The sequence below is a fragment of the Microtus pennsylvanicus genome, chromosome 3 (assembly GCF_037038515.1).
Source record: "Microtus pennsylvanicus isolate mMicPen1 chromosome 3, mMicPen1.hap1, whole genome shotgun sequence".
NCBI classification, from domain to species: domain Eukaryota; kingdom Metazoa; phylum Chordata; class Mammalia; order Rodentia; family Cricetidae; genus Microtus; species Microtus pennsylvanicus.
In genome coordinates, this window is record NC_134581.1 from 75,297,799 (window position 1) to 75,323,786 (window position 25,988).

At 49.5% G+C, this 25,988-nt stretch overlaps 1 protein-coding gene across 2 annotated transcripts in view; it reads right to left on the reverse strand.

Annotated features, from left to right (window-relative positions):
* Dscaml1 (DS cell adhesion molecule like 1) overlaps positions 1-25,988 on the reverse strand; it is a 324,403-nt gene that overhangs the window by 35,537 nt on the left and 262,878 nt on the right. For both annotated transcript variants that reach the window (XM_075966084.1, XM_075966085.1), the window contains 5 exons: positions 14,467-14,666; positions 13,951-14,047; positions 13,699-13,827; positions 6,080-6,247; positions 4,961-5,031 (listed from right to left, as the gene is read on the reverse strand). In XM_075966084.1, the coding sequence (XP_075822199.1) occupies positions 4,961-5,031; positions 6,080-6,247; positions 13,699-13,827; positions 13,951-14,047; positions 14,467-14,666 (665 nt within the window). The remainder of the gene's footprint in view (positions 1-4,960; positions 5,032-6,079; positions 6,248-13,698; positions 13,828-13,950; positions 14,048-14,466; positions 14,667-25,988) is intronic.

Below are 25,988 nucleotides of genomic sequence, written 5' to 3' on the forward strand. Positions count from 1 at the left end.
AGCAGGAACTCTGTTCCTTGGATATCTGTGTGCACAGCAGCATTATTCACAAGAGATCAGTGGACCAGTGAGATGTGCCATATCCACACAGTGGAGCAGTATGCACCCAGGAAAGGGGAAATGCCTGCATAGGTTATTGAATTGATGAACTCAGACATTGTGCTATGTGAAACTAGCCAGTCACAAAAGACAGGCACCAGAAAGTTCCTGTTACAGAGGGTCCTGGACTAGGTAAATTCACAGAAAAAGAAAACAATAGCTTCTCTGGGTGGTGACGGTTCACACCTTTAATCCCAGCACTTGGAAGGCAGAAGCAGGGGGTAATCTTTGTGAGTTCGAGGCCAGCCTAGTCTACAAGAGCTAGTTCCAGGACAGCTAGGGCTTTTACATAGAAAAATCCTGTCTTGAAAAACCGGAAAAAGAAAGAAAGAAAACAGAAGTTTCTAAGGAGCTAGGAGGAGGGGATAAGGAGTTCAGTTGAGGTGATGGGCAAGTATTGGAAATGGCTCATGGTGATGGCTACACACCTCTATGAATGTTCTAATTGGCATGGAACTTTATTCTTTTTTCAATTAAAAAGTTGTGTGGGGTGTGTTTGTGTAGGTATGTATATGTGAGGGTGTGCACATATGAAGAGACCTCAGGTTGACACCAGGGTCCTCCTCCATCACTCTCTACCTTATTTTTGGGATCTCTTATTGGTTGTTCTGGCCTTTGCTGTTTTGACTAAACCCAGGATCCTCTGGTCTCTGCTCCTCAGTACTGGGACTGTAGATGCGTTGGAGCGTCAGGCTTCTATATGACTTTGGGGATCTGAGCCTGGGTCTTTGTACTAACCCAGCAAGCACTTTACCCGGTGAACCACCTCCCCAGTGTCCTGAACAGCACTCTTAAACATAGATAGAAGGTATAAATTTTATACTAAAAAAAACCTCTTGAAGATAAAGACGAACCTAAACAAAGAGTGCTTGACTTCTGCCTGGCCCAGATCCTCAAGAAACGGGCTGGGTTGTCCCCAGATTCAGTGGCCAATGGTGGAAGTGTGATAAGGGAGGAGGCCTGCAGGCAGCTCATAGATAAATGATCAGAGGTGCCAAGAGGGTGCTGGTGGGAATGAAGGACCAATCCCAGAGGGCCAGAAGAACAGAGCAAAGAACGTTCTCCTAGCATGAGTCCAGATTGGGAAATGTTCTCACCCCAGACTCAAGTCCTGATACAAACCCTGTCACACACAATCATGCGCATATACAACTGTCTTGAGAGAAAACATTGTAACATGAACACCAGTACATGGCAGGATCTTATATAGCCCCTACCCCCACATACAAGTGACTGTGTAATTTGTGTCTATAAACACGTGTGTAGGTACTATAAACAGATGTGCAGATCCTTCAGAATGCACATCCTAATCACCACGCCTGCCCACGGGCAGATGCAGTTAGAACCACAAATAGAAGCTGGCTTCTTTAGGGACGGGGCCTGCCCATCCTTAAATTGAGATAGAAAGCCACCTCTGTGCATAAGAAACCAGTTAGAACCAGCATTTTGAAGACGAGGAAGTTAATTTAAAAGCCCACCTTCTATTATACTAAAAAATAGTGAGATAAAAAACAATTAAGTTCGTAAAACAGCCCCACTGTTTCTTTTAATTCAATGAATGTTTTAAATGAATTGCATTTTAAGCTCACTGTTAACTCAATAAAATTAAGTTTTTAATTTAACGTAATTGTTTTGAACTCACTAAATAGGTATGTGCGCGTGTGTAATTGACTTGACTTTTTGCTATTGCCTGAATCATCTTCTCGCTGCACTTGGGCAGTTCTGCAGAAGTAGCCTGCAAATGGGCAAACCTCTGCAGCTGGGGCTTGTGCATGCTCACACACACACGTAGATACCTATCAGAGGCACACACTCATCTTCAAGAGCACACTTCACCCCTTGGCCACTACATGCACTCTGCTACTGCATGGACACACAATCACATCATTGTACAATGCCACACTGCTTTGCACATCCAGGACCATGTATGCTGCCGCGGTCTACCCCAGTACATAACACCTAGTGAGGCATTGTGTTACACACGTGCACACTTGACCCAGGGCTGTCTACGGCCAGTTATACATCTCTGTACATATAATGCAGTGCTGTCTATACCACAATAGACACCTATACACATGACCTAGGGCCATCTAAGACATGATATATGCTTGTGCATAAGGCACAGCCACATATATTGGCAGAAGCCCTGGGCAAACACTCATGTACCCTGATGTACATGTATATTTCAAAAATTTATACAAATTTTGACATACCTTCCCTCCTCTCTCTTTCACTCACTTTTTTTCTCTTCCCCCCCCCCTCTCTTTCATTCCACATCTCCCTCCCTCCCAAACACACACATTCAGGGTTTAAATCAATCTTAACAATATTTCTCTGAAGCATTAAGGAATCAATAGGGCTGATTGCAAATTTATATCCTAAAGCAGGGGTGATCCATCCCACGGAGAGTCTTAAAGTGGACTGACTTATCTTTCAAGTGAATCTTTATTTTTCATTAATCTGTTCTCAGCGTTAAAAAAAAAAATCCCCACGAGAAGTCAGTCCCTAAATTTATTGACTTGCTGGCTCATTCTGAAGTTCTAACTTTCTAATCAATTTTATTTTTCATTATGAGACTTTGGAGAAATAAATTTGATTCTAAATTTTTATCGACCTTTGGGTCAGAGCTTTGTAGCAAAACACCTGGGTGTTTTACATGGTTCTTGGGCTCCACCTCTGGGCTCCCTCTGTGTAGTCCCAAGAAATGAGTTCAGAGCTAAGATGCTGACAAGATGAGGTAGAACTGGGCTTTACCTTCAGCTTCTGGAGAAAGCTCCTGAGCCCGGATCTGAATCTAGAGGATGTTTTTCTCTAGGGGGCGTGTCTGCGAGAAATTTCTAAGATCAGGTTGACAGAGATGCGAAGACTCAGCCTAAATGTGAGCCGGCTCCATTCATGGATGTGGGGAGACACATGAAGATGCAGTGAGCTGAGGACCAGCCTTCCTCACTCTGTTTGCTGACTGTAGGTGTGACCTTCTGTGACTTCCCCCCATGACGGACTGAACCCTCACACTCTGAGCCCAAACCAACTCCTCCATCCTTAATTGCCAATGTCAGATATTTTACCACAACAAGGAAAGCAGCTGATACAAGGCACCAGCTAGGACATCTTCTGCCATTTCTCTGGGGAGGGAAGAGTCTCGGCCGCTGCTGTGTGAGTATGTGCACACACGTGTGGTCATGGCCATTGTAGGGAAAATGTCCTTCTCACATTCTTCCGTGTTCAAGTTGACCCTCTTGAAGAGTCCAGATAGGGGGCTGATACTACTTGGGTTTTCTGGTTAGGAGTTAGAGTGGGAACAGAGCATTAGAAAACTGATTCCCCATGAACATGTAGCCACTCCAAGGTCCACTGTCAAGACTAGAATGTACCTAGAAGACTAAGGCCAGGTTCAAAGAAGTTCTTTGGTCAATAACTGTTCAGTATACTGCAGTGGAGAGACGGCTCTGGGAGTCCCATCTGTGTGCCTTGGTTTCTGTCTTACACCTGAGCAACTATAATCACCTCAAATCTCCACATCCTTGGTTTCCTCAGCTGGATGTTGATGACGACACCATTCAGGGTACTTTCTTTATTGGTCATTTTTATCATTTCATATTATCATTCATAGGGAGAGGATTAGATAAGTTTGGTAGGAGCAAGCGCTGGGGGCTGGACGCTGCAGAGTTGCAGGAAGGCATGGAGTCACTGGGTCATCCGCTCATGTGGAGGGACAGAGAACAAGGCCAGAGTTCCCGAGGAGTACCCTGACTCTTGGTTCTGCTCATCTCTTGGCTCATCAGTGGAGTCTCCCCTAAGGCATCCTTAAGAGGCAGCTGCCTCCACTGCCCGAGTTCTCAGCCCCTTAGCATTGGCTGAAGAGCACACTGGTCACAGGCTTTTTCTCTCTTGAAGCTTCCCTAAGCCGAGAAGACCAGCTAATGGTTTTCGGTGTTTCTGAAATAATCCTGGGATGGAGAGATGGCTCAGTGTGTAAAGGCACTTGCTGCTGAGCTAGATGGTCTGAGCTGCATCCCAAGGACCCAACTGACTCCTGCAAGTTGTTTTCTGACCCCTGCTCTCTGCACATGTGTTGTTTGACACCTGAGTGTACATGCATTTGTGTGCAGGAACACACACACACACACACACATACATAAACACACATACAGATACACACAGAGACACACACACACAGACACCTAAATACACATACAGACACACACATACAGACACACAGATACATAAACAGACATACAGACACAAACACACATACAGACACACACAGATACATAAACACACATACACACACAGACACACAGATACATAAACACACATACAGACACATACACAGACACACACAGATACATAAACACACATACAGATACACACAGATAAATAAACACACACACAGAAACATACAGAGACACAGAGACACACACACAGACACACACATACAGACACACACATACAGAGACACAGAGACACACACACACATACAGAGACACAGAGACACACACACACAGACACACACATACAGACACACACACACACACACACACACTCACCTCTGATTTTACCCTGATGCTTTAGAAGGAGAACTTTGCACAAAGTCAAACCCACTTCCTACTCTTTTATACCACGTTGGGTTTAAGGATGGGCTGGTAAGTGGACAGAACCACACTGGCACTATCAAGTTATTTATCTCATCCCTTGCCGGAGGCCAGGGTGAAAGGGAGCAAGGATTGAGAAGGGACCTTCCCTTTACTTTTCTCCTCCCACTCTTCAGATACCGCCGGATCCAGTGAGAAAATAAGCATGGGTATTGTATGAAGAGAGACTCGTAGAGGAAAGGCAGGCACGATGGCATCTCACTTACCTTCCAGGTCACTTGGATGCTCTGTGAAGTCACTGGTTGCAAGGTGACATCCATAGGGGGACCGTCAGGAGCTGGGTACACAGAAGAAGCAACACTGAGTCACATCTGGTAGAGGAAACAATCCTGTGTCCTCATTCAGCCTGGGGGACTTCTGAGGAGGGAGAAGCAGCTGATCTTCAGAGTAGGACAAAGCAATTGTCTCCTTATGATCATTTATGATCAATTATCCCCTTATGATCATTTATGATCAATTATCCCCTTATGATCATTTGTAACACTGCACACATATGTCTTCAGCATGTTCCTGCATTGTTTTGTTTCACAATAACACATGTGAGAAAATACATCAATAGAAATCATATTTAAACTTTTATTAAAAATCTGGGGTAGGCCAGGTGGTGGTGGCACACACTTTTAATCCCAGCACTTGGGAGGCAGAGATAGGAGAATCTCTGTGAGGTTGAGGCCAGCCTGGTCTACAAGAACTAGTTTCAGAACAGTTAGGTACGCAGAGAAACCCTGTCCCAGAAAACCAAACCAAACCAAAATCCAGGACTAGGTAGATAGCCCAGTCAGGGGTTTGAATGGCAATTCCCAAGACCGAGTTCCATCCCCAGAACCCATGTAAGAAACTCTGAGTGCAGCCAGCCTGGAGGACTCCTGAGTGTACACTTGTGACCTCCACTACTGGGCAGGCAGATGCTGGTGGATCCCTGGGCTTGCTGGCCAGCCAGCTTAGCCTGTTTGGTAGATTTCAGGACTATCCTCTGACCCCTACATACACCCATGCACAAGGACATGTGCACCTTCCCCCACCTTCCCACACTATGATAAAGGTCACTGGCCCAGGGAACCCAGAGTTCATGTTTTGTAAAGTCGGGGCACCTTTCCCACACAGGCTGGATCCCTGGGAAACAGGGCAGGACCATGGACAGCTCCCTAAAGCCAAGATGACCATAAAACTACAAAACAAAACAACCCTGCCTTCTCAGAAAAACTCTGACTTCTTATGACGCATAAAATGTATTTCTGTGAATGAACAGCGTTAGTGGAGGCCCTTGATGTCTATGAGTCTCAAGATCATGGGCAGTGAGGGCAGAGGACAGAATAGGTACTTACCAGCCTCTTCCGTGCTGATGGTAAGCTCCTTGCTCGGCTCGCTGCGGCCAATCTTGTTGAAGGAGTACATGCGTATGCTGTACACAGATGCTGGGTGCAAGTCCACGATGTTGGCCTGGTTAATGGTTGGGGAAATGTTGCGTGTGGACTGCTTAAAATCCCAGGAATCTGGAAAAGAGACAGCTATTTTGAAGCACATCCTTGCATATTACGAAACCTGTCCCTAACCCAGCCATAAATATCAGCCTATCCCAGTTCCAGCTTGGATGCCAGAGGGGTCCGGTTCACAGTGACAGCAGAGAGCCTTAATAACTTCACAGGGACCATAGAAGGTCCATTCTAAGGGGCTCCGGATGGGAGAAGCCAGACTTCCCTTTGTCTTCACAATGTGTGAGCTAAACTACAGACAGGGTCGGACAGGACATGTTCTATTGTCCGCTGAAGTCAACACTTGTTTGCTATCCCTGGGGTCTGATGGACAGTGTCTTTCTTATGGTATCTTTTGGGACAACTGTGACTCACCTATGGTGACTGTGAGATACCCCATTTACCCAGTATCCCTGTGGGGATGGGGAAGCAAGGACTCTTTCTCTCCCTTCTGCTCTCTGCCTCTGTATCTCCCTACCTTGTGCATCTGTGTGATGATCTGAGAGTTCTGTGTGAGGTTGTGGGGTGGGGAGAGGGGCAAGACCAAGTGTGAGAGTGCCTAGCCCATCCCCACCCTCTTTCCTGTACCAGCAACAAAAAACGTAGTGTCAGAGTCTTCAGATGAGGGACCAACAAAAGGATTAACATGTTCACAATTCAATTCATCCAAGGAGACTGGCAGTCCGTTCCAGGGCTAATGTTTAGCAAAATTGTAGAACATGGAAAATGCCAGATAAATTCAACTCAGGGATCCTGTGCCTGCAGACATTATGCATCTCCAGAGGAGCTTAGCCGTTCATCCGTGCTGGCTGAGTCCCTACTAGGGGACCCTAGAACAAGATGGAGAGGGGCTGAAGCTAGAATGGTGGCTGTGCCAGGACCTTCTCAACCCAGAGGGCTTGACCAGGTGCCCCCTTAACACTTCTGGGAAAAAAAGGGTAAAGACCAAGGAAGCAAAGCTCATAGTAGGGCTTTAAAGGGCTCCCAGGCACGCTCAGATATCCCTGCTCACTCTGTGCTTAGAGATACATTGTGGCTGGCAGTGTCCTGAAGAAAATCTCAGTGGAAAAGATGAAGTCACATCTCTAAGGTTCGGCTCCAAAGGCAGGAAAGGACGCTACGATTGTAAGCAGATTTTAAGAGGCTATTTTTATGCATGTGTGTTTGTGTGCTATATGCACCCACACAAGTTTGCATGCGTGTGGAGGCCAGAGGACAATCTCAGTGTCCCTCAATCTCTTTCCACCACAGTTTTTTTGAGACATGAGTTCTCATTGAACCTAGAACTTTCTGTTAGGTTAGACTGGTTGGCTTGCAAGCCCCAGAGATCCTTTTGGGTTTTGGTTGTTGCTGTTGTTGCCTCCCTCGATGATGGGTTGCAAGTGCATGCCACTATGCTTGATATTTTTATGCCATGTCTGAGGATTGAACTCAGGTTCTCATGTTTGCAAGGCAAGCATGCTACTGAGTGAGCCCTTAAGAAGATGCTTAAAGCTTTTATTACATTCAAATAAATAAAGAAATAGATGAAATGTGTGTGTGTGTGTGTGTGTGTGTGTGTGTGTGTGTGTGTGTGTGCATACAGGCAGGCCTCATGTGCATATGGAAGCTAGAGGACAACTTGCAGGAGGCAGTTTCCACTATGTGAGTTCTAAGTATCAAAAGATCATTGGGCTTGTTGGTGCTGCCTTTACTCACTGAGCCAGCTTGCCAGCCCCAAATGCATAGATACCCACATACATAAGTACATATATACACATACACACATACATACATACACACACAATAAGACATACTTATATACACATACATACATAGCCTGAATACATCCTAACTCTATCCTTTCAATTCTGGTTAAATGAGATCTTGATGCCGTTAAAACACAGCTCTCAGCTGCACAGGCTTAGCATCTGTGAAGGGCATCGGCCCAACTCCCATCTGTAGTTTTGCATTTAATTCATCAGTTGCTGGAGCCAAACCAACAACATGGCAGGCTGTGGATGCTCAGAAACACATTATTTTCTGCTTGTCTTTAAAAACACCCCAGCCACCCAGAGAGTCACTCTGTAGCTGACAGGTGAAGCCAGAATTGCAAATAGCAGGCTGTACCTGCCGCAGACACCTCTTTGATTTGGGATGGAACAGACTGGCCATGTGGAGGCAGGTGCTCATGGCTCTGTATGTGGGGCCCTGGGAGCCGGTGCCAGCTCACAAATCACATTGGGCTTGCCTGTGTTGACGGGAGCGGGGGAATGATCAGAAGTCATAGCATTCATTTTTGATGAGTGCAGGCAGAGGGAAGAGCTTTGTGGGATGTGTCTGAAAACAGGGGCCACAAAGAGGCCCTGACATCTACCAGGCACCTGTGTGGTGCCATGGGCAGCTCCGGATGGCTTAAACGCACATTCCTGACTCCGTGCGCCTTCCTCTGACAGCGTGCTGTATCTCCAACATCACCGAGTCCCATCTCCTACTTGGCCTGTCGCTTGTCAATCCCTCTCAGCCCTCTCTTGGCTTCACTTGTCAGTCTCCCCTCTGTCTCTTCTTTTCTGAAATGCTCCTCCCCTGGCTGTCTAAGAAAGCTCTTGAATTCTGCTTCTCTCTTGGGTCTGTTTTGGTGTCTTTCTGCAACTGCCGCCTCCTTCCTACCACCCGTGGACACTTTCTTCCGGGCTCCATCCATGCTCCTCTCACACCCAGGCTTCCCAGGGGCCATTCTGGACTTTCTCCTCTGTCTCCTTTGCTATCAAGTCTGATAGCTTTTATGCCCCATGTAGCTCTTGATTATATACGAGCTCTCTCCCCCTATATCTCTAACCCAGGTCGTACTATTGTCATCTCTTCTTTGTCTCTCCTAGTCCTTTCTCCATCCAACTGTGAGTCTCTTGCCCCCTTTTCCATGTTCTAGACCCCACAACTGTCATTCATTCTGCACATACAGCCGAGCCCTTGCTACTGGGTGAAGAAGAAGTTCACAGGAGGACCAAGGCTCCATAATCCTTGCTCGTGTCCATCGCTCCCCAGACTCATATAGAGCCCTCATCACAGCCACGCCACAGCATCGCACTTTTGGGGCTCACTGTTCTAGGGGCATTACTCAAGAAGGTACCCTGTCCCTGAAGACAGAAGCAACATCTAAGGCTTTGGTTCTCACCCCCACTTTGCAAGTATTGAATTCTTAAAAACCGTTTCTGGCTTTTAGATCAGAGCCACCTTTTTGGACTTTTACTTTGGATTTAGAATCCTTCTATATCTTGTCTCTCCCTCCCCTGTCTTCCTCAGCTGTCAATCACAGAAAGGCAGGGGAGGGGCTGTCCCAGACAGCAGTTCCTTTCTTTCTCTTGTCAGATGTTTCCAGGCAGATTTGACCTTGTGTTCCCACATCAGTTTTGATGCTGGTTTAAAACACCTCTCTCCTAATGCAGCGGAGTCAGGTCTGGAGGGCTTTCCCGAATTCCCAGACTAGAACATGGCCATCCCCCTGATTGCTAAAGAGTTGAACTTGGAGGCCTATTTTCTTCTGTTCCCTCCTCTGCTCTATGGGAACATGGCACTGGATTTGGTGAATATTGTCTCTTTTAATATTCCCTTTCATATGTGCCTGCCTTGCCCAGATTAACATATTTCATTAAGGGCTCTCTCTTCCTTTCTTCATCAAAGGGTTTATGATGCAAAATATTCTTCTTAAAGCTAAGGAAGTGGCTGGGGAGATGGCTGTGCCTTCTGCTCTGAAGGCTGCTTGCTAAAAGGGTCCTGAGCTTTGGCCATTTTAGGAGTCACTTCCCTGCAGAAGGCTCAGGGAGGAAGGAAGAGATGCCTCAAGGGGAACACAAATCCGGTCTGTGTGTCTGATTCTTCTCCTGCATCACAGCTCTGAAGCTCACCCCCTGCATGGACTCTCCCAGTGACACGGACACCCCCGGGTCCCAGAAGCTACTGATAATGTCTCAGTACCATCCGCACCCCAGTTCCCGCAGGACGGTACGCTAAACCATGTTGACTTCCACCCTGGGGCCAGTACAGCCCCCAAGCTGGCTGGCCCACCAGGCAGTCTCTGGGCTTTGAAGGCTGTCCTCAGAGAAGCCCCGCCCTGCTCTGGGCTTGGTGAACAGAGGCGAATGCGGCATCTGCATCTTTCAGAGTGTGCGGTGCCATCTGAAAAATTTGTGTGGACGGCGCTATTTATCATTCAGCGTTCATGTATTATTACTCTGCTGCCTGGGGCCGGGAAAAGACAGCGTGAACATGATGGCTTAGAAAGGGCAGGCTTGGTAATTTCCCTTGGAAAATTAGCATGATGAGCAACGTGGCAGAAAACCTGGCCAAGGTGCAGGGCACCGTGAGCAGATGGTCGAGACCCAGCTTGGGTGTGGTCTGGGGCAGGAGCAGGAGGGAGGGAGGGGAAACAAGGCTTTTCTATGTATGTCACCATGCTCCCTTCATCCTCACAACTTCCCTGAGAATCAAGGATTTCTGTCTCTACTTTGCAAAGGGATACCCAAGGGTTAGGGCTCGTGAGCTTTGCCTAGCATCCAAGAGACCCTGGGTTGTTTGCTCCCCAACACACAAAACAAGACAAAACAAAAACAAGAAATCTGTTTGCTATGTGTTGTGGTGCACACTCATAACCTTAGCATTTGGGAGGCCAGGGCAGGGGGATAACAAGTTTGAGGCTAGCCTGAGCTCTACAGAGAGTTCTGGGCAAACCCAACTTCAAGGAAAGAGCTTGTCTCAAATATCACCCTACCTTTAAGAAAAATGAAGGGAGATGCTCAAAGTTGCTCAAAAATACTTGCTAAATGCCATACAACTCGCTATTTGGTCACTCCAAGTCTGCAGATTTAGGAATGACTGTCATCTCCCCATTCCACAGGTGCAAAGAGGTGAGGTTAGATACAACACACACATGCACACACACACACACGCACGCATGCATGCATGCTCATGCATACAAGCACACACACACATAAATGCATATACAAACATGCCCACTTCCTTCTTCCTTTGAGTCATCCTTCTGTTCCCTTGGATACAGTCTTCCATTCTTATGTAATACAGTTAACTGTGAATTGCATTTGATTGGATGGTGATTCTGGAAGTGTGTGTGTGTGTGTGTGTGTGTGTGTATGTGCATTCAGTTTGTATTCCCACTCCAAGGGCAACATTCTGCTTCCTGATTCATTCTCTTTTTCTACTCCATGACTTTTGCATGATTCTGGGGGCAGGAAAGATTGGCACTTGGTCCATGTGGCTGACTGACAGACACACATATTTTAGCCTGCAAGTCCCATTGGGCTCTAAACTGCCACATAAGGTGTTTGAGTTATAGGGGGAGGGGAACTTACATTTGTCAAGGGCTCCCTCTAGCCTTATGCCAGCTGCTTCTAGAATTCTCCACAATCTTCCCCCATTAGACATTCTTTATTCTGCACCCACTTTTAGAGGCAGAGAAGCTGTGCCTTGCTCACACCCTTTGTCTGTCTCAATGACAAGCTGAATTTCTCATGGACCTATTGTTCCTGCTTGGGGTGCCTCTTCTCCAGGCCTCTGAATTTCTAAGTGTGCAAAGCCCAGTGGAAAGGCTCCTGTGAAGCTCAGCTCCAGCTTTCCCTCCCTGTCCAGTCTACACCTGATGGTTCTCCTGTCCTGGGCTGAGCTATGCAGTTCCTCACCCTGTAAGAGAGACAGATAGGATGAGGTAGGGAGGGAAATGCGGACATGTTTTAAGAACGATTCCTTGGCTGCCTCTCTTCTGTTTCTTCTCCCAGGCAGGTGATGGTCTTGTTGGTCCCCAGCTGAGCAGTGCCTCAGGAAGGGTTTCCATACATTAGAGAGGTTTGTGTGGGGAACAGGGAATAGGCAAGAGTGCAGTCAGGGAGAAGGGCAGAGCAGGTTACAAGGAACACAGGAGAGGGGAGACAAGATCTCCCAGGCACCCACTACCCACCCCAGATGTGAGCCCAGTTGGAAGATGGAGTGGGCATCAATGTATGGAGATGACATGTGCTTCTGGGGGGCCTGGGCTCAGCTTCAGGCGAGGCCTAGACTCAGACTCCTTACCCCCCTGCCTCTTTACTGTCATCACCTGCAGAGCGGCAGCACCTCTTTGTTCTGGTACTGCCTGCCAGGTTTTAGCAGGCATCCATCCCTGTGGTGGTGAGGCAGTGCTGGGAGCTCAGACACAGTGGTTCTACCTGGCAGAAGCTGAGCTTGGAGGCTGTCCTCTCTTTCTTGTTCCAATGCACACCTGCAGTCACAGTGCAGTGCCCATGATTGGGGTCCGTGAAGCCTGGACTGTGTTTGCCTGGCTCTGCCCTTCTCTCTTCTCTGCAGGTAGTGTGTCCTATCTTAGACCGCTCAACTTAGCTTAGTGAATTATCCACAAGGGGCCAGGCGGGGGCCTTTTTTGATGACCCTTGACGGAGCTGCAGCCCCTCCTTTGCATTCAGTGTGATCCCTGGGTGTCTATCTGCAACTAGACTGGAAGTTTCCAAGGGTAGGACTCCTTTGGGTAGAGGCTTGTGTAGGAGATGAGGTGACACACCTTGGGTAGGTAGCAACTCCAGAGCACATCAGAGATACACTCTCCAGTGTCTGCCTTCAGCTCCGTCATCATCACAGGATTGTGACAGGCATGGCAAGAAATATGGGGGAGAGGACTGACCAATCAGGAGGCAAGGCTAGTTAGCCAAGTTCAGGTATTGTGCCACATGGGGCAGGAAGGATCTAGGTGGTACAACCTGAGAGGTGAGTTAGGATTCAGTAGGTGAGCTGGGGTTGGCAGGAGAAGGTCAGAAGAGGGAAGAGAAGGCCTGAGGTCCCCAGACTGTTCCTACCTTTTATTTTTAGCGATATAGTGAAACCAGTATAGGCCCTTGGTACCAGATTCCAAAGATGCAAAAAGGGCCAGAGAAGTCTGGTTTTCTTCTCACTCCTGCCCTGGAGTCGTATGTTTATCCTCTTGCTCCCTCTGCTTCCCCCCGCCCTTGTACCATTCCCATTGCTTAGCCAAGGGGTTTATCATGGGTTTTGCACCTCCTGGGCACCTGGTGTTGACTCTGCCCAACAGTGCCTCACAGTGATGTGGCAATAGCACAGAGCCTGTGGGCTGCAGAGGAGGGCTCTGGGAGCAGGGACTCAGTGACCCAATCTCACTGAACTCCAAACCAAGACCATCCAGGTGACGCTGCAAAGCCATGCCACCCCCACAGAGGCAGCCCACAGTCCCGCACTCAACACCTGTAAATCAGACCTACATTGGAGAACCTTGGTCCAACAGAATGTCTCAGTCTGTACCCTAACTTCTTAGACTAGCCACTCTCCCCTCCTTTGGAAGCCACAGATTTCTGCACACCGGAGAGTGCCAATGAGTGTGCCTTAGATTGGTACTGCCCCATCGGAGAGGCACAGGCAGGCTGTGTACCACAAGGGGCCACAATAGGCAAACACTCATCGCCTGTCCCAGCACCTACCTGATTTATTCTTGTATTCAATATCGAAGCCGGTGATGATGCTGTTTCCGTCAAATCTCTGAGTCCAGCGCAGGTTCATGCTCCGGGCTTTCACCTCTCGAATCTCCAGCTCTGGGGGATCAGGGGGCTCTGGGCCACGATGAAAGAGGAGCAAAGGTGAGATAGTAGCAGGCAGCTTAGCTGTGGGCCTCTGGGCCCTAGGGCAGATGGAAGGGCAGGCAGGCAGAAGGGCAGGCAGGCAGGAGAATGTACCTTGCACAGTGAGCTGGATCAAGCCCCGGTCCTCCCCATAGGAGTTGATAGCATGGCAGCTGAAGAACACGGAGTCCCCACGGTCAGCTGGCTTGAGCTGAGACAGGACGAGCAGGAGCAGAAAATATTCAGAGGGGGACAATCTAGGGGATGGCTGGGAGGGAGGTTCAGAGGGCCTCTATCAAGGGTTTATCTTCCCAGAAGGTTTGAGATGGGCATATAGAGGAACTCAAGCAAGGAGGAAGGGTCATGAAAGAAGCTTGGTAGGGGTGTCCCCAAGGAGAAGAGAGGAGGCTCAGGAAGCCCAGGCAAGAAAGAGGGGTTGAGAAACCCACACAACGATGGCTGTGGTGGTCAGAAAGGAGGCAGGCTGAGCTTCTGAAGTAGAAATTCCCAGGGAAAGAGAGGAGCAACGTGCGGGAATGGTAGGTACTTTGTGCGGTACAGGATAGGGCTCTCAGTCACCTTATTTACCTAATGTAATGGGGTCCCCTGGTCTCGGGACTGAGTACCCACCTTAAGTGTGGAGACCACTTCATCACCATTGTCCTTGGTGGCAATGGCATACCGCATGACTCGGTCTGGGTCGATGACCGTGTCCCCCTTTTCCCAGCGGATAATGATGGGCCGCTCGCCCCGCGCGGTGCAGTTCAGCTCCTTGGCATGACCCTTGATGGCGATGGTGGTGTTGGGGTGGGAGGTGATCATGGCTGGTACTGGGAAAGAGGAGGCAAGGGGCTGTGAATACCCCAAGACCAGCCTGGGGGAGGTGCCTGTGCGACAGAAGCCCTGGTCCCCACTCTGTCCCATCCCTGCCCGGCTGTCTCAAACCCCATTGCCTCAACACCATCCACAAATCCAGCCCTGGATGTCCCACCTGCTAGGCTCCGCTCTTCACTGCCCGGTTTCAGAGGGTCTCCTCCTAAGGAAGGGCACCCTGCTGCCGTGCCTGGCACTTTCCTCCTTCTCTTACACTTCCAGGACCCTGCCTAGAAGCACCAGCTTTTCATATGCACAGCAGAGTTACAGAAAAACCCAGTTATATTGAAACATAGTTATGCAAATATTAAAAAACTAACAAGCAGACTTTGGATATTGTTTATCACACATCAATATGTTTTGCTCTTATTCTTTATGCGATAAGATCTGGCAGCAGGCCTTATAATTACCGTCTTATATTACCATGCTTTTGTAGCGGTGATGAGCACTAATGCTATTTTGAGAGATCTACAATAAATATGACATGACATGAAAATATCTGTGTATTTCTATGGGTGACAGTCACACACACCGCTACTGCTGTGGTTTGTGGCTTCTGTTCACAGGAAATGACTAAATCTCAGTTAGAGGCTAACATAAAAAAAGATGTGATTTCTCCACACTCAAATCAGCTCTGTAGATGTCTGGATCCTCAGGTTCAGGATCACACTCTAAGGCCAGGGTCTCTGCTTGTTAGAGTGGCTGAGGTGTGTTTAGCTTGTTCCACAGGAGGTCTGGATAGGGACATTATAAAAGACCTTCCAGCAATGCTATTAGGGCTTACCAGATCCTGCCCCATCTGCTGACCATATGGTTTTACTAAGGCATAACCAAATTCCTCAACGGTCCTCAAGAGGTCACCTCCACTAGCCTGGCAAGGAACATTACCAACACCAGGGCCTCCTCAGGACTTGTGTGTCTTGACCAGAAACAGGGAGGGGAGTTAGCATAGTCTCTGAAGTCTTGGCTCCTGCTCTCTGTGAAACCCAAACCAACATGTGCTGGACTCTCAGACCATTGTGAGGCACTGTGCCAGGCCTTGGGTATAAATGCTGCAACACACCCAGTTCTGACCTAGATAAAGGGACTGGGGAGACAGATGTATTTGTGGGCGACAGGAACACAGGAGACATCTGAGGAGTGTTCTGGGGATGTATAGGAAGGTGTGACACACTTGCCACAAACATTCACTAAGACCTAGCATGTGGAGTCTGCTCACACTGCGTTCCGCCAATCAGAGAGAGGCTGGCTTTTGACGGCCATTGGCTTGTCATGCAACAGTGCATATAGAGACCCTGGTTTCTCTTGTTTTAGAACTTAGTCCTCTGGCACAAAATCTGTTCCTTTCCAGTGGCTCCTCTTATTCCCCTGCTCCCTCCAGTGTCCTCCTGGATTGCTGTCCATTTCTTGTTTTGTTTTCATGTTGTGCATGCACGTGTGTGAGTGTGTGTGCACGTGCGTGAGTGTATGTATGTGAGTGTGTGTATATGCATGCTTGGGAGTATGTGTGTGAGTGTATGTGAGTACGTGTGTGTGTGGGCGTGAGTGTATGTATGTGAATGTGTGTGCATGCATGATAGTATTATGTGAATGTATGTGAGTACGTGTGTGTGTGTGTGTGTGCGCACATGCTCATGCCCATGCGGAGGCCAGAGATTGATGTCAGGTGTTGAACCTGGAGCTCATTGATTGGGTCAGCTGGTCTGGCCAGCTAATCGTAGGGACCCTTTTGCCTCCAATGGCAGGCATACCATCATGCTCAGTTTTTTAAATGGGTTCTGGGGAATCAAACTCAGGTCCTCTTGCTTGTGCAGCAAGTACTTTACCAACAGAGTTATCTCTCCAGCCATGGCCCTTCTTCCAGTTTTAATGACTAGTCCAGACACTGATGATTCCAACAAACTCTCCGGAGACATCTGGCTTTTACGACCAAAGGAGCCTTTGGAGAAAGGAAGTATGGGCCTGGAGGGATGCAACCTCAGATACCAACTGAGGGTGAGGGGATGATCTGAACAGGTGCAGGAAGGTGGAGGGCAGCATCTGCTCCCTCGGGCTCCCTGAGGTCTCACCTCACAGCCAGCTCTTTTCACTCAGGCCTCCATGTGCCGGATCTGAGGTGGGGTGGGGGTGGGGCAGCCCTAGCCCCAGGCCCCCTGTACCAATGTCTCAGCACATTCCCTAGTCCCAACTCATCAAATAATGAAGCAGATAAACTTTATAATGCACGACATTACACCAGAATATACAATAAAATGTGAAAGACAAATAACGAGGTGTAAGTTATAATGAAGAAAAAGCCTGCAGTCAGAGACATCCAAGTATGAATTATTGACTAAGGTTTTACACTCTCAAGGATGTGCGCAGGAATATTTTTTCCATCAAAGATTTGCATAATTCACTCGTATAAACCTGGGTGGAATATAGAGTGAGATTTTACATCGACAAGTCGAGCCTTGCACTGCAGATGCCTCCAAGTTTTACAGGAGGGTGGGAATGCTGGGGTGGGGGAGACCCAGCTGCTTCTGCAATACCCGCAGGGAATGAGCAAGGCCTGAATCTGAGCCACTGGGTGGGTCTAGGGCCTGGGTAGTTGGGAAAGAGGCAATCGTGTGTGTGTGTGTGTGTGTGTGTGTGTGTGTGTGTGTGTGTGTGTGAACAAAAGGGAGGATGAGGGTAGCGTCAGGCTTAGCGCAGGTCAAAGTCTGGGAAGGCGATGGGGAGGAAGAGTCTTTGGGAAAGTTCCCCAACTCTGAGCCACACTGAGAAGCTTGCTTATCTACTCCCTGCCTTCCACACTGGCCTGCAGTACCCTGTGTAAAGTCACTGTCTATCCAGATGTAGCTTCGTGCCAGGACATGCACCTTGCCAAGTGGAGCGCAGATCTGGTTTCAGACTCCACCCACCCTGTGGTTGGCACACCTTTGAGCACCGCACAACCTGTATACCCACTCCAGAGCACTTGGCTTTCCAATCATGGTTACCCAGAGCCAGACAAGTGGGTAGCCAGAGGCAGCGGGGTCCCCAGAGATCTTTGGCTTCTCAGCTCTGCATAGCAGCAATATCAGGGCTCATTCCCTATATTCTCATTGGCTAGATGTGTTTATAGTAACAAGTGCCAGGCAAGACACCCCAAGGCTCCCCCTACTGCTAGCCCAGGGAAGCCATTGAAGGCAAGGAGGAGGGGAGTTTGAAGGGTTTGGGGGCCAGGAGGCCTACGCTCTAGTCTTGCCACTATGAGCTTTCTAGGCTTTCAACACTTTAAGTTAACTTCTCTGTGTCCCACAGAATGGCAGTGGGGACACAATGAATGTACATGTATCGGTACAGTACCAGTCCAACCAGGCTCTAAACACCTCCCTCCTAGACACATGCTTTAATGGAAGCGTTAGCTCGACCCATGTGCACCAAATTCCTCGTTTAAAATGTTTCTGGCAGATGATTCCACAGAATCAGAGCGGCCAGATAAAGATCAGCTCCGCTAAGTCTGCATCCACCAGCCACAAGCACTGCTGAGTATCTGAAACATGGTTGGGAGAACTGAGAGGCATCACAAATGTAAAAGAGATACCAGGTTTCAGAAAAGTAAAAAGAAGAGAAATGCAAACTACCTCTCTTACATTTTTATATTGATGATACGTGTTGATGCGCTAGAGAGATTGAGTGAAATGAATGGCAGGATTACAACTCGTACAAGGGGAGAAGCTAGGCTGTTAAGGGAAGCGATTTGTCCAAGGCCACTCTGCTAGCCAGAGCAGTGCACCTGAAAAGAGGCAGACAGCTGAGCACAGTGGGGTACACCTGTAATCCCAGCTATTGGGGTGGGGATGCTGAGGCAGGAGGATTGTTTGAGACAGCTTGAGTAATACAGCGAGGGCCATGAAGAAGAAGGAGGATGTGGAGAAGAAGGTGGAGGAGGAAGAAGACCTAGAGGAGGAGAGATGAGAGAGAGAGAGAGAGAGAGAGAGAGAGAGAGAGAGAGAGAGAGAGAGAGAATCACAATGCCAAGTTCCTCATGAAATTCTGTCTTGTTCTGAGTTCTTACTGAACAGAGAGCATTAATGGGGTCCCGGTTGGGAGTTGGGGGTGGGGAGTAGGGCTGAGGCCAACTTCATCCACACTGGACTGGAAATGGAATTTGCAACCCACAGGGAATGAGGAGACCCCGGAAAGGACAGAAAGGCAGCCCTCCTGCTTGACCTGAGAGAAACTTAGTAGCTTGGCTGCCTTGGGAGTAGTGAGCTCCCTGCGCTGGATCTAGGCAGACAGCTATGGCTGTTACAGAGAAGGGTTGGTGAGGCCGGATTGAGGCACAGCTCTGGGCTCTGGGGCTGTGTTTTGCTCAGGAGAAAGGGGAAGACAGCCTGGAGAAACAGCTCACTGTTTGGAGAAGGGACTTGAGGAACTGTCTTCTGGCACATAGGAACCTCCAGCCCCTCTTGGGCCCTGCAGTCTACCTGCCAGCCAGCAAACTGTAATAGAGAGCTCCACCGATGTTCTCTCCCCCAGGCTCTGTCCCATCCTTTAAGGGTCAAGTGTCTTCCATTGTCCTCCTGTTGCTGATGGGGCTGATGGACAGCCAGGTTTAACAAGTCAACAACCCTCTCAGACCCACCATAGAGGGAATGGGGTCAGCAAATGTTGACCCATTTGCTCTCCTTGCCTATCTTCTTACCACTCACGCACTTACTCTCAGGCTGGCTCCTGTTGCCCCTGAGGTTCTGCCCAGATCAACCGCTATTTACACTTTAATTTGATTTGAGAGGCCGATAGAGTCTTAAAACACCGTGAGACAGCCGCTCACCACATACTTTGTTTGCCACCAACCTCAGGCTTGGAGGTAGATTTTTTTTTAAAGGCAGAGTTTCTTTGTTTTGTAGCTCTGATTGTCTGGAACTTACTGTGTATGTGTAAGGCTGGTCTCAAACACGCAGAGATCTGCCTACTTCTGCCTCCCAGGAGCTGGGAAGTGGTCCTGAGTCCTCAAACTTTGCATTATGGACTAAACTTTGCTTCGTTTCCCAGCTCCCTGCATTTCCTCAGGTCTCAATTCCTAAGCCGGTACGGGTCTAGTCCTTCAGTTTGTGGAACACTGCGTTATGTTTTGATGAGAGCCTCATTCTTCACTTCAAAGGAGGACAGCCCAGGATCTATCTCCCCTATCAGGATGGAAACTCAGAGAGTTAGGTGAGCTGTATGGAGTCATATCATACTACATACATATCAAAGAGGAGATCAAGCTCCCAAGGGTTCACCATATCCCTTCATGAAGTGTTAACCTAGAAGTCTCCGTCCTGGTTGCATCCACACACACACACCCCTGGGTGAGTTTTGGGAAGAGTTCAGAAAGCAGAAAACAGGAGGTGCATGAGATATGCAGGAGGTGGAGGGTGGGCAGAGGCCAGCCCTTATATGATGGGGCTGGGGCAGGAGCAGGGACAATGAGGCAGGCTCCCTCCTTGGCTGGCTCCCTCCCTCTCTGCTTTGGTGATGGGAGCTCAGCTGCTGTTTCTGACAGTCCTCAAGCCACTGGGGAGGGAACGTTCAGCTATGAATACCCAGTGGAGAAACGCTGCCCTGCGGGGAGAATGGGAAGAAACCGATGACAATGGCCCAGTTGTTGGAGGCTGAGGGGCTGACAGAGAGGCTCTTTGGTGCCCAAATGTGATTTGATTGAGGGTTTACTGTGCACCAGGCACTGGGAAGGAAGATACTGAATCCTTACAGGAGGGGAAACTGAGGTTTAAAGGAACTAATAGGCTATGGTTGCCCAGCCAGTAAGTGGAAGTCTGAGTCGGTCTCAGGGAATTTGGGAACTTGCTGGCCCTGTGACATTGGGCAGAGGAAGAGGCTGGGGTGAGGGTTGGGGACAGGCAGACTGGGTGCCTGACACTACTATGAGACATGCAGGGGGTGGAGGGTGGGCGGAGGCCAGTCCTTATATGATGGGGCTGTGGTGGGAGCAGGGACAATGAGGCTCCCTCCGTGGCTGGCTCCCTCCCTCCTTGGCTGGCTCCCTCCCTCCTTGGCTGTGGTGGAGGCTGACTTGAAGAAAATGAATTAGTCTTGGAATTGTGGAGCAAGGATGCCAGTCTGTTCTCCCAGACAGGTATTCTGCGGAGGGTCCAGGAAGTTTGCATACCTGTTGACACTTGAGAACTATTATGAAGCTTAATAACTCATCATAGGGCATGTAGCTCAGTCAGTTGAGCCTCGCATGTGTAGAGCCCTGGGCTCAATCCTCAGCACTGTATAGACTGGGCAAAGTGGTACAGGAGGCAGGAAGATGAGGGCCATCTTCAGTTAAATAGTGAGTCTGCGCTACATGAGACACTGTTTGAACAACAACCCCCAAAAAGCAAAACCAATAAGCCTATCATGGTGCAGACCCAACCCTTAGAGATTGTGACTTAATGCGTCAGGGTGGGGCCACTCTCAGCTTGTTGGTCCTTACATGACCAGAGTAAAGAACCATAGGGTTGGATGCTTGGTTCTTCCCTTGCCTCAGACAGGAAGTCCCTAAAGCCACCAAAATTGGAAGCGTGACCACAAAGTCAGTGCTCACTGCCACCAAGGGAGGACCTTGGCTTTTGCAGTATTTCTGAGGATGCAACTACAGTCTCTGCAGATCTCTCCCTGGTCCTTCTGTGGAAAAGGACGGCTTAGGGAGATGAAATGGCTCCAGGAAGTCCTCCTCTCTGCCCTCAGGTGGACTCAGCTCTCAGAGACAGCAGGTGCCTTGGAGCAAAGCTCAGAGCTCTGTATGCCCACCCTGTCAGGGGAGAAAGTGTTCCTCTCTCTCTGGGGCTCTCAGAGCTTTTTGTTTTCCAAAGGATTACAAGCAGCCTGAGAGGTGAGGGAGACTCCTTCCCCTCAAACCTAGTCTTTTCTCCTCCCTCCCTACAAAGCCTGTGTCCCCTCCATGTTAACAAGCTCCCTGACAAGAACAGGACCTGCTTGGCAGTCTGAGATAAGCCACCACAAAGGGGCATCGTTGGCACGCTGGGAGGTGGGAACAGTTTCCACTCCACCACTCAGCTCAGCCTCAGTGGCAGCCCAGCTCAGCAAGCTTCCCCTGGGACAGCCTGGGAGGGGGGTGGTGGTGGTGCCTTCTGCTGCCTGCTTTGTTTCCAGTTCTTAAAGAGCCAGGCCATGGCGTTGTTAATTTGATTGCACCCGCTCCGGCTTCTTGTCACCCCTGATTAGGCAAGCTCCACCTGAAGTGTGAGATTAGTTCAAATTGTGTGGCAGCAACCAGCCCGGCCGAGGTGAACAGGCAGGAAGGAGCCTGGGGATCTTGAAGGCCACCAAGACTCCAGCTATCCACTGCCTAAGGATGCAGGCATTAGGACTCTCACAGGAAGGGTGTGTATACATGCAAAAAGGGTGCTGAACTCTGGGTCCTTGTAGCCTCAAACTGCAGGCCTGTCTCTGACACATGGAGGGTGCAGCTGCTGCCCTCAGTCCCACCAGGCCTTCCTCTGTCCAGCTATAAAATGGGGCAGTCACTTCTTCTCTTGGCCGCTGGCCAAGGTGTGCAGGAGCAGAAGTAGGGTGGGGGATGGCAGGGCCCATTTCCCCACTGAGAGTGCTGGAAAAGAGATAGTAATAATAATAGCTAACATTTATTGAATACTTATTATGTGCATGCACCGTGGTTAATGCTTTCCACGAATTAGCTCATTAAACCCCTCCCCCCACGGCCCTAGGAGGCTCGAGGAGGGTGGCAGTTGGCGGTTCAAGACGCCTTGGAATTGGCAGAATCCTTTTAGAAACATGAATGCTTTTCTTTGGCTATCAAGAGAAAGTGTTCTGGGTCAGTGCTGAGAAGACCCCAGAGCTGGAGTTGCAAGCTTTTTCTGGAAAGGGCCAAGTGGTTAGCGGTTGTGGGTCACTGCTGCGCCAAAGAGGCCACAGACAGCGCATAGGGAATGAATAAGGGGTGTGGCCTGGTACAGCAAGTGCTGGCCAGGTTGGACCCGAGCCAGATTGGAGGCATAGCTTGCTGACCCCTGCTGTGGAGGTGTGAACTTGGGCCCTTGACTATGAGGGTGGGTTGGCTAAGAGACTGCTCATACTCAGCTCAAGAGGGTTGATTGTGGAGTCCCAAGAAAGTTCCTGATGGTCATACTGGAGCTGGCGCTAGGAAAGGACACACAGAGAAGATGACAGGACCCCACAGGGAAAGGCCATATGGCGATAGGGGCAGGAACTGGGACAATGTTCCCACAACTGAAGCAAGGACCCCAAGATTTGCTATAATCCGCAAAGATGCTTCCTTAGGTGGCCTCAGGAAAGCAAGCACAGGCCACAGGCCTAGTGACATCCTGTGTCAGATTGTGAACTCTGAAGGAGTAAGTTTGTACTGTTTTGAGGAACTTGGTTGGTGGTACATTGTTGTAGCAGCCAGGGGTAACTGAGGCAGGGTTCTGGAAGCAGCAGACTTAGGGGGATTCTTCGCTGGGTCCCTAAGTCTTGCTTTCTGGGTCAAGAAGATAATCTATCACAGTGAATTAAGTTTCTGAGGGTCATGAAGGCTACCCCAGCTCTATATAGACATCTCACCCAGTGGGCAAGCCCAGGCTAACCAGTCACCTCTATGTTGCCATAGCACCCAACGCTACCTCTCCATCGGGATCATCTCAGTGGGTGACACTGCCACCCCTTCTCTTCAGCCTCAAGCTCTTGACTGTCTCCCAGGTCACAACAGCTTGGTACTGTTCCTTCAGAGGGAAATCCTCCTTCCTCTCCAGTCCCTGCTCAGGGTCCTAATGCCACTCCTCCCCTCTAGGATATCATGCCTACCCTTGGTCCCTGGCTGTCATCTTCTGCTCAGGTGCTCTCCTCGCTGTCTCCCATGCAGACTCTTACAGCAGTGCCTTTGCCTGCCTGCCAGGCTCCCCGAAGCCTCCTCTCTCCTTGCTCCTCAAGGTTGTACCCAGAACAACCCCTCCTGGAAGCCCTGGCTGGCTCTGTTGCTCACTCCGGGTTCTTCAGTCTTTGACCTGACTGAAGGCATGGCTGGCCGCTTTGTAGCCCAGGCCTTTGCAGCGTCTAAAGACTTGTAGCTGCTTTTTAACCAGTCTGTGATTCCTAGAGTCTGGGATGGGGACTTAGCCTCGCCTTCTCATCTTGAAGATCACTGAGGTTTGGGTACAGCTGCAGTGTCTCTCTGGGGTTCGTGTGCTGAGACCAAGTTCCCACGGTGAGTGTCAGGAGGGTGGGAACTTGATGTGACTGTGGCGTTTATAGGCGGGCTCTGAGGTGGTCCTGAGTAGACCACCAGGGTAAGCAGGGCTATGGAGTGAATTTGGATGGGGTTTTAAGCAGGTGAAGGGATACACACACATGTACACATTTGCATAAGCTCCCTGTTTCTTACATGCCTCACCCTGTCTTGGGCCTTTAGGTTCATGAGCTCAAATAAACTCTTTTTCTTAAAGAGCTAGCCAGCCTGTGTATTATATTGTTAGCAATAGAAAGCGGTAAATAGACCTTGGCACCGTGTTGGATGATGGGCTACTCAGCAAGTATGTGCTTGTGGCTTGCCTGATCTAATGGTGCATTCACCCAGATGGGCTTGTGTCATGACTGGGCTCCCTACCTGGGCCAAAGGTTGGAGGTGTTTCCTATCTCTCTGCCTGCCTTTCTGTGTCTTCTTACCTACCACACAGAGACCCGCGTGCAGGATTCCTGGATCCTGGCTCTCATCTGAACTGTCCTGAGTGACCCCTTGGAGCTGGGACCCATTTGGAAACTCCTCAGTGTGGAACTTCTGGGGCAGGGGAGTGAAAATATGTCACCTGTCCCCACCTCTGAGGAGTGAGTGGCCCAGGTGAGGCACCTGGAGATAAACAGGGAGCGGAAGTTGGAGGAGCCTGGCCATGTCTCTTCTTTTCAGCAAAACCTCCCCTGTCTGCGCAGGACCTGGGTTCCTATGAGATGAAAGATGTGGGGTTCTTTGCACCAGGTCCCCTAGGGGGCTAGGTCTGGAGATGTGACACAGATTGCTCCTGTTTCAGTGACCCTATTAGTGTCACAAGGTCAGACAGCTGTCCTACATTTTGTTGGGTGAGAAAATTTTATTATTTCCCATCCTCCCTGAATCATCCAGGCTATGGCTTCTGAAAGGCAGGAACATGCTTAGGGGGTGAAAGAAAGTGAGTGGTGTTGATTCCCCAAGTCTCAGTCTACCCAGGACAGGTGTCCTGGCCAGGCCCTTCCTGATCACTGGGTGCCTCTTTTGGCTTCCCAGACTCCCAGGAATTTTGCTGACTCCCTGCTCAGCTGTGAAGAATGCCTAGGGGTGAAAGGAAGTTACAGCCTGTCCTTGCTTCTGCTTGATGAAGCGCGAGACACCATGTTGCTTCTTACTCTATGAAGTCCCGAAATCAATAAGGCCAGAGAGGCCACTGGCTAATCATCACCATGGAAATCATCCCTCCCTCCCTCTACACCAGCATTCAGAGAGTCCGCTACCCTTGCCTGCCGAGGATACTCGCTGGTTTGGTACAGGGCTGAGAATGGGTAGCGAGGATGACCACTGGCCATTTCCTAAGAGGAGAAAGAGTCAATCACAACCTTCAAATTCTACAACTGTGTAAGTGGGGATGGTGGCCCTGAATTCTGCCCACCGCTCAGCTTTCTGTCTCTTCTTCCCACTGCTTACAGATCCAGTAGAGGGTTTGCCCTGCCCCTTTAGCTTCTCAGGAGCTCGTAGGGTCAAGGAAAAAGTCTGGGAGGCCGCCAGTGATGCTAGCTTGGTCAGATTTACAAGCAGGGGCCCCTCCATTCCCAGCACAGAATGCCAGAGAATGTAGAGGCCTGGAATGTGCTAGGTGCCAAGGTTTCAATTCAATACAGGGAGGACAGATAAGCTCTGGACCCCAAGCGGCTCAGAGATAGGGGAGAGTCAGGCCCCACCACCAGGAGATACACCAGAGAATGCGGGGCCACTCTGTTGCTAGACTTCTCTGTGCCTCAGCTTACCAACTGTTCCCAGCGGGGCATCTCATGTGTGATGTCCCAATCTGTGTGTCCTGGCATATTCTACATGAACTGCAAATGGTTCATTCAAGTCGAGAGTCTAAGCAAGGGAGGAGAGACTTCAAAAAGAGGTATTGGGGGACTGGAAAGATGGTCCAGGGGTAAAGAGCACTAGCTGATCTTTCTGAGGACCTGGCACCCACATCGTGGCTCACAATTGTGGATCCAACACCCTCTTCTGGCCTCTGTAAGTATCAGGCACACAAGTGATGCACAGACGTACATGCAGGCAAAAT